Source organism: Eubalaena glacialis, chromosome 9 (assembly GCF_028564815.1).
Source record: "Eubalaena glacialis isolate mEubGla1 chromosome 9, mEubGla1.1.hap2.+ XY, whole genome shotgun sequence".
NCBI classification, from domain to species: Eukaryota; Metazoa; Chordata; class Mammalia; order Artiodactyla; family Balaenidae; genus Eubalaena; species Eubalaena glacialis.
This window is the reverse complement of record NC_083724.1, coordinates 98296949-98315948: the sequence shown is the minus strand read 5'-3', so window position 1 is coordinate 98315948 and position 19000 is coordinate 98296949. Positions and strand designations below refer to the sequence as shown.

At 38.7% G+C, this 19000-nt stretch overlaps 1 protein-coding gene across 2 annotated transcripts in view; it reads right to left on the bottom strand.

Moving 5' to 3' along the window:
• Nucleotides 1-19000, bottom strand: part of CENPP (centromere protein P) — a 238686-nt gene that overhangs the window by 204365 nt on the left and 15321 nt on the right. For both annotated transcript variants that reach the window (XM_061200616.1, XM_061200617.1), the window contains exons 2-3: nt 12004-12185; nt 9347-9435 (exon numbers count right to left, since the gene is read on the bottom strand). In XM_061200616.1, coding sequence (XP_061056599.1) covers nt 9347-9435; nt 12004-12185 — 271 coding nt within the window. The remainder of the gene's footprint in view (nt 1-9346; nt 9436-12003; nt 12186-19000) is intronic.

Here is a 19000-nt window from a genome sequence, read left to right as displayed (position 1 = left end):
TAGATCTTACAGGAAACGCTTTCAGCTTTTTACTATTGAGTATGAAGTTAGCTGTGAGCTTATCATATATGTCCTTTATTATCTTGAGGTATATTCCCTCCATACCCACTTTTTTTTAACATTTTAATAATAACTTTATCTTTTTCTAACATCTTTATTGGAGTATAATTGCTTTACAATGTTGTTAGTTTCTGCTGTATAACAAAGTGAATCAGCTATACGTATACATATATCCTCATATCTCCTCCCTCTTGCGTCTCCCTCCCACCCTCCCTATCCCACCCCTCTAGGTGGTCATAAAGCATGGAGCTGACCTCCCTGTGTTATGCGGCTGCTTCCCACTAGCTATCTATTTTATTTATTTATTTTAATTTTTTATTTTTTTAACATCTTTATTGGAGTATAATTGCTTTACAATGTTGTGTTAGTTCCTGCTGTATAGCAAAGTGAATCAGCTATACATATACATATATCCCCATAACCCCTCCCTCTTGTGTCTCCCTCCCACCCTCCCTATCCTACCCCTCTAGGTGGTCACAAAGCATCAAGCTGATCTCCCTGTGCTATGCGGCTGCTTCCCACTAGCTATCTATTTTACATTTGGTAGTGTATATACGTCAAGGCCACTCTCTTACTTCGTCCCAGCTTACCCTTGCCCCTCCCCATGTCCTCAAGTCCATTCTCTATGTCTGAGTCTTTATTCCTGTTCTGCCCCTAGGTTCGTCAGAACCTTTTTTTTTTTTTTTAGATTCCATATATATGTGTTAGCATACGGTATTTGTTTTTCTCTTTCTGACTTACTTCACTCTGTATGACAGACTCTAGGTCCACCCACCTCACTACAAGTAAGTCAATTTCGTTTCTTTTTATGGCTGAGTAATATTCCATTCAACTGTCGATGGACACTTAGGTTGCTTCCATGTCCTGGCTATTGTAAATAGTACTGCAATGAACATTGTGGTACATGTCTCTTTTGGAATTATGGTTTTCTCAGGGTATATACCCAGTAGTGGGATTGCTGGGTCACATAGTAGTTCTATTTTTAGTTTTTTAAGGAACCTCCATACTGTTCTCCATAGTGGTTGTATCAATTTACATTCCAACCAACAGTGCAAGAGGGTTCCCTTTTCTCCACACCCTCTCCAGCATTTATTGTTTCTAGATTTTTTGATGATGGCCATTCTGACCGGTGTGAGGTGATACCTCATTGTAGTTTTGATTTGCATTTCTCTAATAATCAGTGATGTTGAGCAACCTTTCATGTGTTTGTTGGCAATCTGTATATCTTCTTTGGAGAAATGTCTATTTAGGTCTTCTGCCCATTTTTGGATTGGGTTGTTTGCTTTTCTGATGTTGAGCTACATGAGGTGCTTGTATACTTCGGAGATTAGTCCTTTGTCAGTTGCTTCGGTTGCAAATATTTTCTCCCATTCTGAGGGTTCTTTTCGTCTTGTTTATGGTTTCCTTTTCAGTGCAAAAGCTTTTCTATACCCACTTTGTTGAGGTTATTACCATAAATGGTTGCTGAATTTTATCAAATGCTTTTTCTGCATTTATTGAGATAATCATATGATTGTTTATCCTTTTTTGTTAATGTGGTGTAGCACATCAATTGATTTGCAAATGTTGAACCATCCTTGCATCCCTGGAATAAGTTCCACTTGATCATTGTGAATGATCCTTCTAATGTATTGCTGAATTTAGTTTGCTAATATTTTGTTGAAGATTTTTACATCTATGTTCACCAGGGATATTGGCTTATAATTTTCTTTTCTGTGCCCTTGTCTGTTTGGGGTATCAGGGTAAGCTGGCCTTGTAAAGTAAGTTCAGAAGTGTTCCTCCTCTTTTTGGAAGAGTTTGAGAAGCACTGGTATTAATTCCTCTTTAAATGTTTGGTAGCAGTCATCAGTGAAGCCATCTGGTCCTGGATTTTAGTTAGTTGGGAGGTTTTAAATTAGTGATTCAATCTCCCTGTTAGTAACTGGTCTGTTCAGATTTTCTATTTTTTCCTGATTCAGTCTTGGAAGGTTGTTTTTAGGAGTTTATCCATTTGTTGGTGCATAATTGTTCACAGTAGTCTCTTATGATCCTTTGTATTCCTGTGGTAGCAGTTGTAATGACTCACCTTTCATTTCTGATTTTATTTGAGTTTTTTTTTTTCTTGGTGAGTCTAGCTGAAGATTTATCAATTTTGATTATCCTCTCAAAGAATCTGCTCTTAATTTCATTGATCTTTTCTAAAGTCTTTTTAGTCTCTATTTCAATTGTTTCTGTTCTGACCTATGTTCATAGGTTTTTTTGTTTGCCTTGTTTGTTTGTTTGTTTTTGGCCCCACCAAGTGGCTTGCAGGATCTTAGTTCCCCCACCAGGGATCAAACCCAGGCCCTTGGCAGTGATAGCACAGAGTCCCAACCACTGGAACACCAGGGAATTCCCTCTGATCTATGTTATTCCCTTCCTTCTGGTAACTCTGGGCTTCATTTGTTCTTCTTTATCTTTATACCTCAGTTCCTTGAGGTATGAAGTTAGGTTTTTTGAGATTTTTCTTGTTTCTTCAGATAGGCGTATATTGCTATGGTCTTCCCTTTCAGAACTGCTTTTACTGCAGCCCATAAGTTTTGGTATGTTGTATTTCCATTTTCATTAGTCTCAAGGTATTTCTTTATTTTGCTTCCATTTCTTTTTTGACCCATTGGTTGTTCAGTAGCATGTTTTTAATCTCCACATATTTGTGAAATTTCCAGTATTCTTCTTGTAATTGATTTCTAGCCATACCACTGTGGTTGGAAAAGATGCTTGACATCATTTCAACTTTCTTATATTTAAGACTTATAACATATAAGTTAAGAATATATGTTCTATCCTGGAGAATGTTCCATATATACCTGAAAAGAATGTGTATGGTGTTGCTTTTGGAAGGAATGTTCTATATAATTCTGTTAAGTCAACCTGGTCTAACGTGTTCTTTAAGGTCAATGTTTCCTTATTGATTTTCTCCCTGATCTATCCATTGATGTGTGATCAATTTAAGGTCCCCAATTATTATTATATTGCTGTCTGTTTCTCCTTTAGGTCTGTCAATATCTGCTTTATATATGTACATGCTCCTCTGCTGGGTGCATAAATATTTATAAATGTTATATCCTCTTATTGAATTGACCCCTTTATCATGATGTAGTGCCCTCCTGTCCCTTATTATCGCCTTTTTTTAAAAGTCTATTTTGTCTGATATAAGTATAGCTACCACAGATTTCTTCTGGTTTTCATTTGCATGGAATATATTTTTCCACCCCTTCACTTTCAGTCTGTGTGTGTCCTTACACCTGAAGTGAGTCTCTCTCTTTTTTTTTTTAAATTTTATTTATTTATTTATTTTTGGCTGTGTTGGGCCTTCATTGCTGCATGAGGGCTTTTCTCTAGTTGCGGCGAGCGGGGGCTACTCTTCGTTGCAGTGCATGGGCTTCTCATTGCGGTGGCTTCTCTTGTTGCAGAGCACAGGCCCTAGGCGCATGGGCTTCAGTAGTTGTGGCACACGGGCTCAGTAGTTGTGGTGCACGGGCTTAGTTGCTCCGCGGCATGTGGGATCTTCCTGGACCAGGGCTCGAACCCGTGTCCCCTGCATTGGCAGGCGGATTCTTAACCACTGCGCCACCAGGGAAGCCCTGAAGTGAGTCTCTTGTAGGCAGCGTACAGAGGGGTCTTGTTTTTTATTTGTTCATCTACTCTATTTCTTTTGATTGGAGAATTTAGTCTATTTACATTTAAAGTAATTATTGATAGGTATGTACTTAATGTCACTTTGTTCATTTTTTTCTAGTGTTTTGTAGTTTCTCTGTTCTTCTCTTGCTTTCTTCCTTTGTGGTTAAATGACCTTCTTTAGTAGTATGCTAATATTCCTTTCTCATTACCTTTTGTGTATCTACTATAGGTTTCAGCTTTATGGTTACCATGAGGCTTACAAATAACAACTTACATTTATAACAGTCTCTTTTAAGTTGATAACAACTTAAACACATTCCAAAGCTCTACATGTTTACTCTCCCCCTCAACGTTTTATGTTCTTGATTTTACATTTTACATATTTTTATCATGTATATCCCTTAAATAATTATTGTAGTTAGTTGTTTTTACTATTTTTGTCTTTTAACCTTTGTATTAGCTTTATAAGTGATGAATTCACTACCTATACTACATATTTACATTTACCAGTGAGATTTATACTTTCATGTTTTCCTGTTACTAATTAGTGCCATTTCTTTTCAGCTTAAAGAAATCCCTTTAACATTTCTTTTAAGGCTGGTTTAGTGGTGATGAACTCCTTTAGCTTTTGCTTATCTGCAAAATTCTTTTACCTCTTCTTCGATTCTGAATGATAACTTTGCCAGGTTGATAATTCTTGGTTGGAAATATTTTTCTTTCAGCACTTTGAATACATATGCCACTCTCATCTGACCTGCAAAGTTTCTGCTGAAAAATCTGCTTAAGGTCTTTAGGGTGTTCCCTTGTACATAACAATTGTTTTTCTCTTGCTGCTTTTAAGAGTCTCTCCTTGTTTTCAGATTTTGGTATTTTAATTTTAATGTGTTGGTGTGGGGTTTTTGCGGTTCCTATTATTTGGAACTCTCGGGGGTTCCTGGATCTGGAGAACTGTTTTTACAGTTTAGGGAAGTTTTCCACCATTTTTTCTTCAAATATGTTTTCAGACCCTTTCTCTTCTCCTTCTGAGACGCCTTATAACGTGAATGTTAGCACACTTGATGTTGTCCCATAAATCCCTTAAGCTATCTTCACTTTTTTTTCATTCTTTTTCGTTTTTGCTGCTTTGATTTGGTGAGTTCCTGTGCCCTGTCTTTGAGTTCACTGATCTCTTCTTCTGTCTCATGTTGTCTGCTGTTAAAATCTCCAATGTATTTTTCAGTTCAGTTACTGTACTCTTTAGCTTGGGGACTTCTGTTTGGAACTTTCTTATATTTTCCATATCTTTGTTGAAGTTCTCCGTGTGTTCATCCATTCTTCTCCTGAGTTTGGGTAGCACCTTTATGACCATTACTTTGAACTCTTTATCAGGTAAATTACTTATCTCTGTTTCGTTAAGGATTTTTCCTGAGGTTTTATCTTGTTCTTTCTTGTTTTGAACATATTCCTCTGTTTCTTCATTTTACTTGATTATCTATGTTGGTTTCTATGCATTAGATGAAACAGTCACCTCTTCAGTCTTGAAGGGCTGGCCTTGTGTAGGAGATGAACCTTACTGTTCAACCCTGCCCTAGTTCTTGGTTGTCTCTCAAACTTTTGTGATTATCCAAGCTGCCAATTTTATTTTTTATAGCTCCCAGTAGTTGAAGTTGTGCCAGGACCAAATATTCTTTTTAATTTAAAATTTTCCCTATTTTTGAATCTGTTTTTTCATTTCATTGCATTTCAGGGAGAGTAGTTATGAAAACATACTTAACTGTCACTTCCCCCAGAAACTGCCACCCATTTGACTTATTATGCTGCATGGACTATGAATGCTGACACATGTTAATTCTCATGTTCTTGCAACTCCTCACAAACAGTACAATAGCACTAACAACACCAGAGAGTAAATCTGGGGAAAAGAGTTGTATGTTCCAACCGCATCTGACAATAATAGCTGTGCCAACATGGGTAATCATTCAAACATTCTGGGTGTATTTCCCTATAAGAGGGTTGACCTAGATAATCTATATGGTCACTTTTGGTGCCAGCATTCTATTAATATGATTTTAGGTCACTTTGGTTTCTAACATTGTACTACCATGATTTTATTATAACAGTATTCTATAAGTAAGATAATTTTATTGTTTAGGTTACTTTTTAATTTTCTGATAGTTAAACATCTCCCTCTAGTGGAAATTTTGTTTTAAAAAGTGTTTTAGAACACAGAAGGTTGCTATTTATTTATGACTGCTTTTTTTCTATCAGTCTCAACTATAAAAATCTGCTCAACACATAAAATGGTAAAATTATTTTAGAAGGCAGTTTGGTACTATCAATCAGAATTTACATGTAAATCTCCTTTAAGCTGGCAATTCCACTAGAGATATAGTTCTAAAAATATACTTACCCAAGTAGGTCTAGAACATCTGAGGGTTTACCAATAAATTTAAAAAATCATAAAACTGGAAAGGTGCAGAGAGAAAGGGAGTGTTCTTAACATAGCCTGGGACAGCATGCTCTTTTTGTAGCAAATTAGGTAAAACCAAGCAGTTGAAAAGCACCTACATACTTTGAAATGTATATAATGACAACTTATGTCCCTTTAGAGATTCAGCAATTACTGTGTTCTGTGTCTTTCAAAGAATATAAATTGTTCCTCTCCTTAGATTTTTTTTCCCCTGCATCCCCTAAAGCATGTAGGACAGAAACTGCTGGTAGTCCCCAATATTTGTACTTCTTTCTTGCTCCAATTTTTTCACTGGCTACATGGCCATGCATAATGAAGACTAAATTCCCAGCCTCCCTTGCACTAATTTAATGGCCATTGGAATGTAGGTGAAAATGATGGGTGTTACAACTTCTGAGAAGTGTCCTTCAATGGAAAAGATGAGCCCTGGTTTGCCCAGCCCTTTTTCGATGTCTGAAATGCTAAAGTGATAATTGCACCATGATTTGGAAGTCACATGGGTGATGGCAGAGCCTGATGATCATGAAACCACCATACTAGCCCTTGAAAATATATCCTGCAATTTTGTTTAAGCAATAGAGAAATAAACTTCTAGTACTTTGAACCTTCCTTATTTTTAAGTTTTCTGTTATGTGCAGCTCAACTAATTCTAATTCATTCAGCATGTGAGCTAACAGTATAACTTTAGGCCAATACTAAATGGTTACAAAATTTTCAATCATGCTTTGGTGGTATGAGGATCAGAATATTAGCTTAAAAGGTGAGGTCTGGGCTGGTGCCATTACTGCCTGGTAGGAGGTAGGAAGCATAGCCACTATAGCAGGGGTAGCACGTCCTGTATGGTAGGGCCCACATGGCTCTGGTCCTGTCTATGTGGCTTCATGGTGGCCACCCAGGACCATCAAGCTAAGGTACTGTGGGAGCTGCAGGGGCCCAGTGCCAGTTCATGCTGGGAATGCCTCTGGTCAGGTAATAGCCATTCTTCAGAAGCACGTTACATTCTAAAAAATGCCCCCAAACTGAAACCTCATCCTTGATCTAACTCATGATGTGATCAAATTACCACTTCATGCTTTTCCTCAGAGGCTTAAGGTGACCACAGTATGGAACTTCAACAAAATGAAATTAAAATATTCCAGTCTATTTTATCTCTCAGGCCAAAGCCCCACTAATGAGCACACTAATCAATCTTTGGCCACAACCTATCCTGGAATGTATAGCTCCACTGAGCAGCTCGTTCACCTCAACTTCAGATGGTCTTTCTTTTTTCAGTTGGACTTGTGGACAGCCTCCCAAGGATAAGCCTAATTTTGCTAGCAGTCTAGCTTCTCTCCAGATAAGTCAGGAAGTGACTATAAAAAAGGTGAATGGCAACAGCAGAAAAAGCCTGTAGGACCCCAAGGCTACTAGGATGCCCCTGAGCAGTTTCCTGGACAATGTATACACTGATAGTGCAGATGTTCTCAGACATGGAACTAGACCTCAGACGTCTGACTCTGCCAACCCGACACAGATTATAGGCCTGGCCATTAATGGAGGCCAGAATGCAGGTAAGCATTTGGTATCTCACCACTCTGAGCTTAGGATCACATTAGGCATAAAGAAAGAAAAGGCAGTTGTCCAACTATGCATCCTTATGCAATGAGACAACATCCAGGAATTCCTGGGCCACACAAAGGAGAAGTCTGGAGTCCTGGCATGGGCTTTTCATCCTAAACGAGATCAACCCATTTGGGTCCATATTCTGTTTTAGTCTTCAGCAGATGATGTTTGAGGTCATACAGAACTACAATATCATCTTGGTGACTCTGCATGGCTCCAAGGCCTGGTGCCAACCTGGGAACAGTTTACCTTCCCTAGGGACACTCATCACCCATGTCCATGACATCCTACTCAACCGGCTTTGGCAATGCCACACTGTGGATGTTCTTGGTCACTTTGACAGACTAAAAGGGGATACTCTGAGGTGGGAGCAAACTGGAAACTCTGCCATCAGATGAGAGGCCTAGATATCCCTCAGTCAGTTCTCAGCCTGCCAGGGTCTGTGGTGACAACCAGGGACATAGACTGCAAAGAGTACTCAAGAAGCAAAACCTCTAGTCCAGATACCTGGACCCAATTACTCCTGACTAGTTGGGGGCAGTTTCTGATATGTGACATCAACTCCTGTTGCATACAAAAAGGGACAACTTGAGGATGTTTCTGTGGCTGAGGATAAGCATGAGGAACCCCAGCACATGACTGCGAATGCAAGCAAGCAGCAGATCCATATGACTTGGTTGTGACAACTGGTCTACATCCACTTTAGTTATCTGATGAACTGAGGCCAAGACAGCGTGCCTGCCCTTCCCTGTTCCTCTCCTCTACACATACTCCCTGTAGGCCCAAACTCATAAAACCAACGGGTTGAATGAAATTCCCTTCTGCTATCAAAGCATGTGCCCAGGATTGATCATTTCTCAAAATTATGCCTGGATCCCATTCTTCTTGGAGCCAGACTTTGAAGATGTCTGAGTCTTGTTCTGCCCTATCCTGGCCAGGGGCTGCACGTTAATATTCTGTCTGCTTTCTGATTTTATGTGAAAATCCTAACCAAGAGTATCTTCCTCCTATGTTGTGTCTCAGCAGTCCTGTATAACTTGCTGGCATAACCGTGAACCACCTTGAAGTCTAACCCTCCAACCCTGAGCAGTCTTCAGATTGTAGTGATCCCACATGGCCACAACTACAGGAGAGGCCCTGAGCAAGAACACCAACTGTGCTGCTCCCAAATACCTGACCCACAGAAAACTGTGAGATAATAAATGTGTTTTATTGGTTTAAGCTGTTAAATTTGGGAGAAAATGTTAAGCAGCAATAGATAATAGATAATAGATGACTGAGATATCAGCTGACAACTGAGGGCATCCAAGACTGTTCCCATGACCTCAGGGCTTGTACTGGAAGCCCAGGAACATCTTACTACCTGCCCTCCAATAAAGCACTATGCTCTCAGCAACAATCCTACTGTACGCAGTTGCTGGGGTATTCATACTTAAAAATTTTTTTAATGGTACCACTTTGCACAAATGTGCTACAAGGGGGCCCTAGCTCAAGAACGTCTCCTCAACTCAGCCACTGCTGAAGACTGGGGTGTGGGAGTTTTTATTTCATAGCAGCAGAATCTGTGTTATCTATCACAATGTATTCTTAATTTACCTGGATTTCCAGAAGCTGAAATTCAAGTTGAAACGTAATCATGTGGCAATCTCCTGATAATCTGTGTCTCTGCAGAACTTTCTTTATACCTGTAAATCAGAAAACTAAATATTTTTGTTTGCAAAAAACAATTTTCTTTAAATATCTATTATTTAATTTTGTGTGGATACCTATAATATACGTGGGTGTATGTGTGAGAGTGTATTTGCATTGAAAATACCTGGAAGAATGTACACCAAATTGATCGCCTTTGCAAAATAAGATTAAAGACAACTTGTACTTTCTAGTTATCGATTATACCAAAGATTAAGGTAAGAAATAGAAATATGCTAGTATGACCCTAGACAAATTTGAATCATGATAACTGTTAGATATTTTTCATTTTTTCAACATTATCTGGTTCTAGTTAGACAATAAATTAAATCCATGTATTTACCTCAGTTAACTCTCAAAACTTTACTAAAATGACAGCAAAAGTATTTTTTTTAGGTATAACATGAATACACTCAAATGCATAAAATGCCCTATTCTTAAGTATACAGCATGATATATATATATACACATATATATATATATATATGTGTATATATATATATATTTACAACTGTTTCCCATGTAACCACCACTAAGATCAAGATACAGAAAGTTTAAAGTACCCCACAACATTCCCTCATGCCCTTTCCAGGCTATACACTATGTCCCCCGCAAGAGATAACCATTATTCTGACTTTACTACCATCTACTTTTGCTAATGAAGGTATTTTTAAATGGGCACAATTCTCTTTTTTTTATTTTTATTTTTATTTAGTTTTTTTTTTAAAGGAATAGGTAGAGCTTCTTTTTTTTTAAATTTTATTTATTTTTGGCTGCGTTGGGTCTTCGTTGCTGCGCATGGGCTTTCACCAATTGTGGTGAGTGGGGGCTACTCTTCGTTGCAGTGCGAGGGCTTCTCATTGTGGTGGCTTCTCTTGTTGCAGATCATGGGATCTAGGCATGCAGGCTCAAGTAGTTGCAGCACGCAGGCTCAGTAGTTGCGGCACGTGAGCGCTAGAACGCGCGGGCTTCAGTAGTTGCGGCACATGGGCTCAGCAGTTGAGGCATGCGGGCTCTAGGCGAGTGGGCTTCAGTAGTTGTGGCACACGGGCTCAGTAGTTGTGGCTCACGGGCTCTAGAGCGCAGGCTCAGTAGTTGTGGCACATGGACTTAGCTGCTCCGCGGCATGTGGGATCTTCCGGGACCAGGGCTCGAACCCATGTCCCATGCATTGGCAAGCAGATTCTTAACCACCGTGCCACCAGGGAAGTCCCCACAATTCTCTTTTTTTTTTAAACTGAAGTATAGTTGCTGTACAATACATATACATTACACATGGACAATACAGTGATTCACAATTTTTAAAGGTTATACTCCATTTACAGTTATTATAAAATATTGGCTATATTCCCCATGTTGTATAATATATCCTCGTAGCTTGTTTTATATCTAATAGTCTGTACCTCTTAATCTACCCCTATATTGCCCCTTCCCCCAGAAGGGCACAATTTTACAAAGATAAAGAGAAAAAGATGAGAGTAACCTAATTTTAGAAGCTGAAAATCAGATGGATAAGCTAGATATTACACAAAAAAGTGGAACTAACCTGGCAGATCCAGGAAAATTAAAACCTAAGCCAACAATGGGGAAAGCTCAGAATCAAGCCCATTCAAAGGCATTCTGAATGGGCACCACCAAGTACCTCTACAGATGGGGTAAACCTGGGGCTCAAAATAGAAAGACTGAGACTTTTGTACAGTAAAATCTCACTCTCCATATTCTCTGTATTCCATCTATTCCTTTCAAGTACTTGAAGTGTCTAAATTTCATTTCTACATGTAATTCAAAGTTTCACTGAGGTGAGCTGCCCACCACCTTCTGAGGGTCACTCTTCCTCTCCCTGGTCATGAGGGTTATTTTGGTGGAAAAATCAGGAAGCATTTCCTAAAGTGATTCCTTCTTCTAAACCAAGTTCCCAACATCCAATCACACAGCTGAATTAGCTTCCCCTTACTTGTTAGTGCATCACAGATCCTTGGTAATAAAACGTAAGTCATTGGGACCAGAAACCCTCCTCTGCCAAATGGTCCAGCTCTTGAAATATTTATCTTGGCTACAAGGCCATGTTCATTAGCAGCAGAGCACCACAGATGACACTGCTCTCATGTCAGTAGTGAACAACATCTAAGATTTACAAATTAATGCTGCTACTGTTCTTAAAATTGCTTATGGCTATTACTTGACTATTAAGTTACTTAATGACAGACTGTGTCCTCTTTAATATCTACCTCAGGCAGCTTTTAAGAGTATTACACACACTGTGATATTGAATAGACACTTGACAAAACAAGTTTACCACAACCACACATTCAAATCGTTATCTTGCAGAATTTTAATTCAATGATAAGACAACCAATTTCCTATGTATAATAAGGTAAACTTCAATACCACTTCTAGATTAAAATTAATGCTTACTCTGGAAATTCCCTGGATGCGTAGTGGTTAAGACTCAGGACTTTCACTGCCGTGGGCCCAGGTTCAATCTCTGGTCGGGAAACTAAGATCCCACAAGCCACACAGCGCAGCCAAAAAAAATAAAAAGAAAAAAAAAAAATAATGCTTACTCTTTTCTGTTATCTCAGTGCTTGTTAGGTCCTCTGTCTTCTTGGAGTAATGTCTTATACTGATGCCAGTAAGCGTACTTAGAAACTGAAGTTCTGATTCTAAATGTCCAAGATGACTTCTCAGATCTTTTGACAATTCCCATCCTTCAGAATCTGCTTGGTATAGTTCTCGAAATGATTTTCTAAAAAGCAAATGCCACAAATAATTACTTCAATTACGAAACCACTAACAAGAGTTTCAACTAATATCTATAAATTTCTTCAAACCATTCCCATTTTATCCTTCTTACTCTCTTCCCATTAAAACTAGTAAGATTTTTCTTAAAACCAATGTGGCTACTAACACTGCAATCATTAATCTCAGTATAAAACAAACCTAACCAAGTTATAATACCATTTTTCTACATATTAGAAACAGCTATAAAATAAATTATAACAGGAGTACTTTGTAAAATTAAAATGTCTGTTTAGGCTGGAATATTTAAAGTGTTCCAACCTAAATGTCTGATATCCCAAGACACCTCAAACTATTTTAAAAGATATGATGAACCTAAAAACAAAATAAATCAGCTACCTTCAACTTCTAAAACAAGTGAAGTATCACAGAGCATTTTATACTAAGAAAGAGATTCTTGCGAAATTGAAGAGAATAGAGGTAAAAATTCCAAACGAATAACGAATAGCGTAATCTCTAAACAACACTGTAATCAGATATTCTGCACTGAAAACATATAGCTCTGTTTTCCTTGAAAAAAGTAAAATTTCAGCAAATAATCACAATAAATGATATTTTATTTTTTGTAATCCTTTATTGCCATCATGCTATCAGCCACATTCTACACTGCTGACTCCCACTATCTTAAACATGCTTTCCTTTCCTTCTGGGGCATGATTATCCTGATTCTCATTTTACATCTTGGGTCTTCCACTGTCCCTGCCTTTTGTCTCCCATGTTAGAAGAAAACCCTAACACTCTTGCCTCTGCTCTTCTGAATATGCATTCTCTCATTCCAGAAGAATATTTGATGATTAATCTTAGCTCTTTTATGCCAGTAACTCCTAAAACACACCTTTAATCATCTCTCTTCTTCCTGCAAGGTAGACTTAACTTGATAAAGCATCAAATGTTTTCTTCTTCAAATTAGTTTTTCCTTCAAATTTCCCTACTCTTGTTAATGATAAAATCTGTCCCCTGATATAGCAGGTTCCATTTCTTGAGGGTCACCCTTGCTCTATTACTCCTCTCACATCTGGATCTAAGGTCATCTTTTCTGCTCCCCCACATAGCTATCCCTCCTTTTCTATTTCTAATTCCACTACATTAGCCTATGTTCTTATGACCATATACCATGTCTATAAAGAATAACCTAACTGTATCTTCACACTGGTAATTCAAAACTTGTATAAAGCCTGTAGAAACTTTTTAAACTTTGTTTTAATGCTAATTTAAAATATCACTATAAGTATATTCTATGTCATCTGAGAGACTACAACATGCTCTTTTGTATTTGCTTTTTTTTTTTTTTTAAATATTTATTTATTTATTTATTTATGGCTGTGTTGGGTCTTCGTTTCTGTGCGAGGGCGTTCTCTAGTTGTGGCAAGTGGGGGCCACTCTTCATCGCGGTGCGCGGGCCTCTCACTGTTGCGGCCTCTCCCGTTGCGGAGCACAGGCTCCAGACGCGCAGGCTCAGTAATTGTGGCTCACGGGCCTAGTTGCTCCGCGGCATGTGGGATCCTCCCAGACCAGGGCTCGAACCCGTGTCCCCTGCATTGGCAGGCGGACTCCCAACCACTGCGCCACCAGGGAAGCCCTGTATTTGCTTTTTGAAAATTAAATAGATAAAGCTAATGAAAAAAAGAACAGAGGTAATCTTCATATAAGTGAGTTCCTTCCAAGTGAATACTAAACAATGACACAGCAAACTATGGATGAAAATTTCAAGGTATTTCCAACAGAGCAAACTGATAAGAGAACTAAGTAATCACATTAAAGGATAGATATGCAAAACTCAAGAAAGAACTTGTGGCTGAGAAAGGGAAAAATGGGGAGTTATCGTTTACTGGGTACAAAGTTTCTCTGTGGGACAATGAAATTATTTTAGAGATGGATAATGATGTGATGGTTGCACAACAATGTGAACTAAACTATATACTTTAAAAGGGTTAAAATGGTAAGTTTTATGTTATGTATATATTACCACAAAATAAAAAGATAACCTGCATATTCTCATTCATAGCAGTAATTTACTTTGAGCAAAACATCATTGGTCCATTACAATTAATGATGCTATTTTGAATGAATTGGGGATATGGGTTTTATGGTTTTATAGTTTTATTTATTATTTGCAAATTTGTCTTAGTAGCATATATTTTTTTGCCCAAAATTAGATGTTCACAAGAAGATTTTTTTCTTTTAAAGCAAATCTACACAAGACTTGAGTTTAAAACTCAATGATCTAGGATTCTATGAAGATGGCAGAGTAGGAAGCACCAGGAACCTATCTCCCCAACTAGGAAGCAATTGCAGTGACAGAATCTGTCTGATATAACTTTTTTGGAACTCTGGAGACTGCTGAAGGCTTGCAACTTCATGGAGAAGGCTTAAACGTACATTACAGTAAATCGTGGGCAATTTCAGCTCTTAGCACAGTAGTAGCTACCCATGCCCCCTCCAACAACATGGCAGGCAGCTATGCACATGTTCTTGAAGCCACCTGCACACAGCTTAGGGGAGCAAGAGTGGGCAAAAAGGACTCTGTCCCCCAAATATTGAGTATCTGTGCTCCAGTTGCTGATTGCGGCTGCTGATCACAGAGATGCAGACAAAGAGGAGGGTAGTCACTGCTGCAAGCCCCTACCCTCTGGCTGAGGTAGCATTAGGGATATTTAAAGAGCTGTTGCTTTTTGTTTCCCACCATCATTTTTGCCTTTTCCTTTTCAGGAGTCAGACATTAAAGACTAGGACATGAAAAATCAAACTAAATATGTGGGGAAAGTTAGAAAATGATTGCACATACCCAAGTAAAAGCTCAGAAAAGACATAATTAGACATTAAGTTTACACTTCAGGCTGATCCTCAGCACACAGACAGCCTACAACAACAACAACAACAACAACAAAACAACCTAAAACAATAACAAAAAACTGTAAACACTGGGGAAAAGGGGGGAGAATCTGATTTCCAGAGTTACCACATTATTAAATTAAAATGTCCAGTGTTCAACAAAATATCAAAAGGCATACAAAAAACAGAAAAGCATGGCCCATTCAAAGAAAAAAAAATATTCAAAAGAATCTGTCCCTGAAAAAGACTTAATGGCAGATATATCAGACAAAGACTTTAAAACAGAAGTTTTAAAGATGCTCAAAGAAATAAAGGAAGATGTGGAGAAAGTTAAGACGACAATGTGTGAACAAAATGGAAACATCAGTATAAAGAAAGAAAACCAAAAAGAAATTCTGGACCTGAAAAGTACAATAACTAAAATGAAAAATTCACCAGAGGAATTCAAAGGCAGATTTGAGCAGACAGAATAACGAATCAGTGAACTTGAAGATAAGACACTGGAAACGGAGACTGAGGAACAGAAAGAAAAAACACTGAAGAAAAGCAAACAGAGCCTAAGGGACCAGTGGGACACAACCACAAGGACCAGCGTATGCATTGTGGGAGTACCAGTAGGAAAAGCAAGAGGAAAAGGGGAAGAGAGACTATTTGAAGAAATAATGGTAAAGGGCTTCCCTGGGGGGGCACAGTGGTTAAGAATTCACCTGCCAATGCAGGGGACACAGGTTTGAGCCCTGGTCTGGGAGGATCCTACAAGCTGCGGAGCAACTAAGCCCACACGCCACAACTACTGAGCCTGCACTCTAGAGCCTACAAGCCACAAATACTGAGCCCGCATGCCACAACTACTGAAGCCTGCGCACCTAGAGCCCATGCTCCGCAACAAGAGAAGCCACTGCAATAAGAAGCCCGCGCACTGCAACGAAGAGTAGCTCCCGCTCGCCACAACTAGAGAAAGCCTGCATGTAGCACCAAAGACTCAATGCAGCCAAAAATTAAAAAAAAAAAAAAAAAAAGAATGGTAAAAAGTGTCCCAAACTTGATGAGAGACATGAATGCTAACATTCAAGAAGCTCAACTAACTCTAAACAAGATGAACTCAAAGAGGGTCATAATGAGACATAATCAAATTTTCAAAAACCAAGGGTAAAGAGAGATTTTGAAAGCAGCAAGAGAAAAGCAAATCATCACATACAATGGATCCTCAATAATATAAGAGCAGATTTCTCATCAGAAGTTTTGGAGGCCAGAAAACAGCGGGCCAATATATTCAAAGTGCTAAAAGAAGAAAACCATCAACCAACAATCCTTCTGGCAAAATTTTCTTTCAAAAGTGAGGAAGTGGGACTTCCCTGGTGGTCCAATGGCTAAGACTCCGAGCTCCCAATGCAGGGGGCCTGGGTTTGATTCCTGGTCAGGGAACTAGATCCCACGCGCTGCAAATAAGAGTTCACATGCTGCAACTAAAGATCCTGTGTTCCGCAACTAAGACCCGGTGCAGCCAAATAAATAAATATTAAAAAAAAAAAAAGTGAGGAAGAAATCAACACATTTTCAAATAAACAAAAGCTGAGGAAGTTTGTTACCACTAGACATGACCTCCAAGAAATGCTCAAGGCAGTCCTGTAAAGTAAAATAAAAGTACACTAGACAGTAACATGAAGCCATGTGGAGAAATAAAGATCTCAATAAAATTAGTATATGGGCATATAAAATCTACTAGTATTGTAACAATGGCTTGTAACTGAACTTCTTTTCCTACATGATTTAACATTTTAAAAAATTATTAGTCTAAAGGTACTATGAGTATAACTTTCATCTGTAACTTCAAATCATGTTTTCTACAAAATTTAAGAGATGAATGCATTTAAAAGAATTATTAGTTTATGTTCAGGGGTCACAAAAGTATAAGGATGTAATTCTGTGACATAAACAAACAAAAACAGTGGGGATGGAGCTGTAAACAGGCAGAATTTTTGTATGTTATTGAAATGTGGGCATAAATTCAAATTAAGAGTGTTGTAACTTTAGCATATTATTTATAATCCCTCTGATAACCACAAAGAAAATAGCTAAAGAATATATATCAAAGCAAATGAGAAAGAAATTTAAGCACTTCTCAAAAGACAGAAATGCAGGAAATGAGGGACAAAAGAGCTTAAGGGCACACACAAAAAAACAAAGAGCAAAATGACAGAAATAAATCTCTCCTTATAAGTACTTATTTAAATGTAAAGAGGTTAAATCCTCCAAACAAAAGACTGAGTTTGGAAGAACTGATAAAACCACAGGCTTCAACCATATGCTGTCTATAAGAGAATCACTTTAGATACAAAGACTAAAAGTGAAAGGATGGAAAAAGATACTCCATGCAAAAAGGAACCGAAAGAGAGCAGGACTGGGGATACTAATATCAAACAAAATAGACTTTAAGTCAAAAGAGGTTATAAGAGACAAAGAAAAAAATATATATATATATTAATGAAAGGTTCAATACAGCAAGACATAAAAATTATAAACATTTACAAACCTAATGACAGATATCAAAATACAGTTTTCCTTCAGTATCTGTAGGGTACTGGTTCCTTGACTCACCACAAATACCAAAATCCATGGATGCAGAACCTGTGGATATGAAACCTGCAGATACAGACCTGACTATATTTCAAAGCAAAAACAGACAGTTGAAGGGAGAAATAGTTCTACATTAAACGTTCAAAGTGGCTACATAAGAGGATCATGAATTCACCTCCTCCCATAGTCACACCAAATCTACACCTACATATGAAACAATTTTCTCTGAAAGAAACCCAAAAACTAGCTGAGCAACTCCTACACATCAGGCAAATGAGAAAAAGCCTACGTTGAAATGGATAGTAGAGGCTGAGACACAATCCACATAAAAGCCACCTGTTACACGGCAACCCACAATCAAGAGGGACTAACAACTCTGACCTGCTCCCTGAGGAGTGAAAGGTGTGAACACCACAGCTGGCACCCCAAATTTTAAGACCAGCACCTGAGAGGCAAGCCCCTAAAATATCTAGCTTTGAAAGCCAACAAGCCTTGTGTCCACGAGATTTACAAGGCTATAGGGCAGAGGTCTCCAACCTTTTTGGCACCAGGGACCAGTTTCATGGAAGACAATTTTTTCACAGACTGAGGTGGGGGGTGGGGGGTGGGGGATGGTTTCGGGAGGATTCAAGCACATTACATTTATTGTGCACTTTATTTCTATTATTATTACATTGTAATATATAATGAAATAATTATACAACTCACCATAATGCTCACAGGAGGCAGAGCTCAGGCGGTAATGTGAGCTGGGGAGCAGCTGTAAATACAGATGAAGCTTCACTCACTCAGCCGCCACTCACCTCCTGCTGTGCAGCCCGGTTCCTAACAGGCCACAGACCGGTAGTGGTCCGTGGCCCACGGGTTGGGGACCCCCACTATAGGGAACCGAGAAACAGTTCTTAAAGGGCTCATGCATGCAGACTCACCTACCCCCGAACTCAGCACAGAGGCAGCCAACAAAAAAGCAACCAGTGTTTCTGTTTAAGAGGCCTACTTCCTTACCTTAAAGCTTTGGCCTGAAGGCTTCTAATTTAACATCATACAAGAGCCTATTTAAATACCTTCAAAGAAAGAGGCCAGAGCATCATCTTTGTACTCTCTCTGTCTTACTCCATATCACCAGTATCTCCTGGAAAGGAGTTTGTGCACCCTCTGGAACCCTGATTTTTGTGGCTGCTGCCCAGTTGGACACCTCTTATTCACTGGGCTCTGGCAGTCAACAGAATTTACAGCAGAACTTATTGTGGGTCCCGTAGCACTGTAACAAAAGGAGAAATAGTTCTTAAATGACTAATGGCCCCAGGGCACAGTGGAGATACAGCAGACTAAAATGCACTCCTAATCTTACTG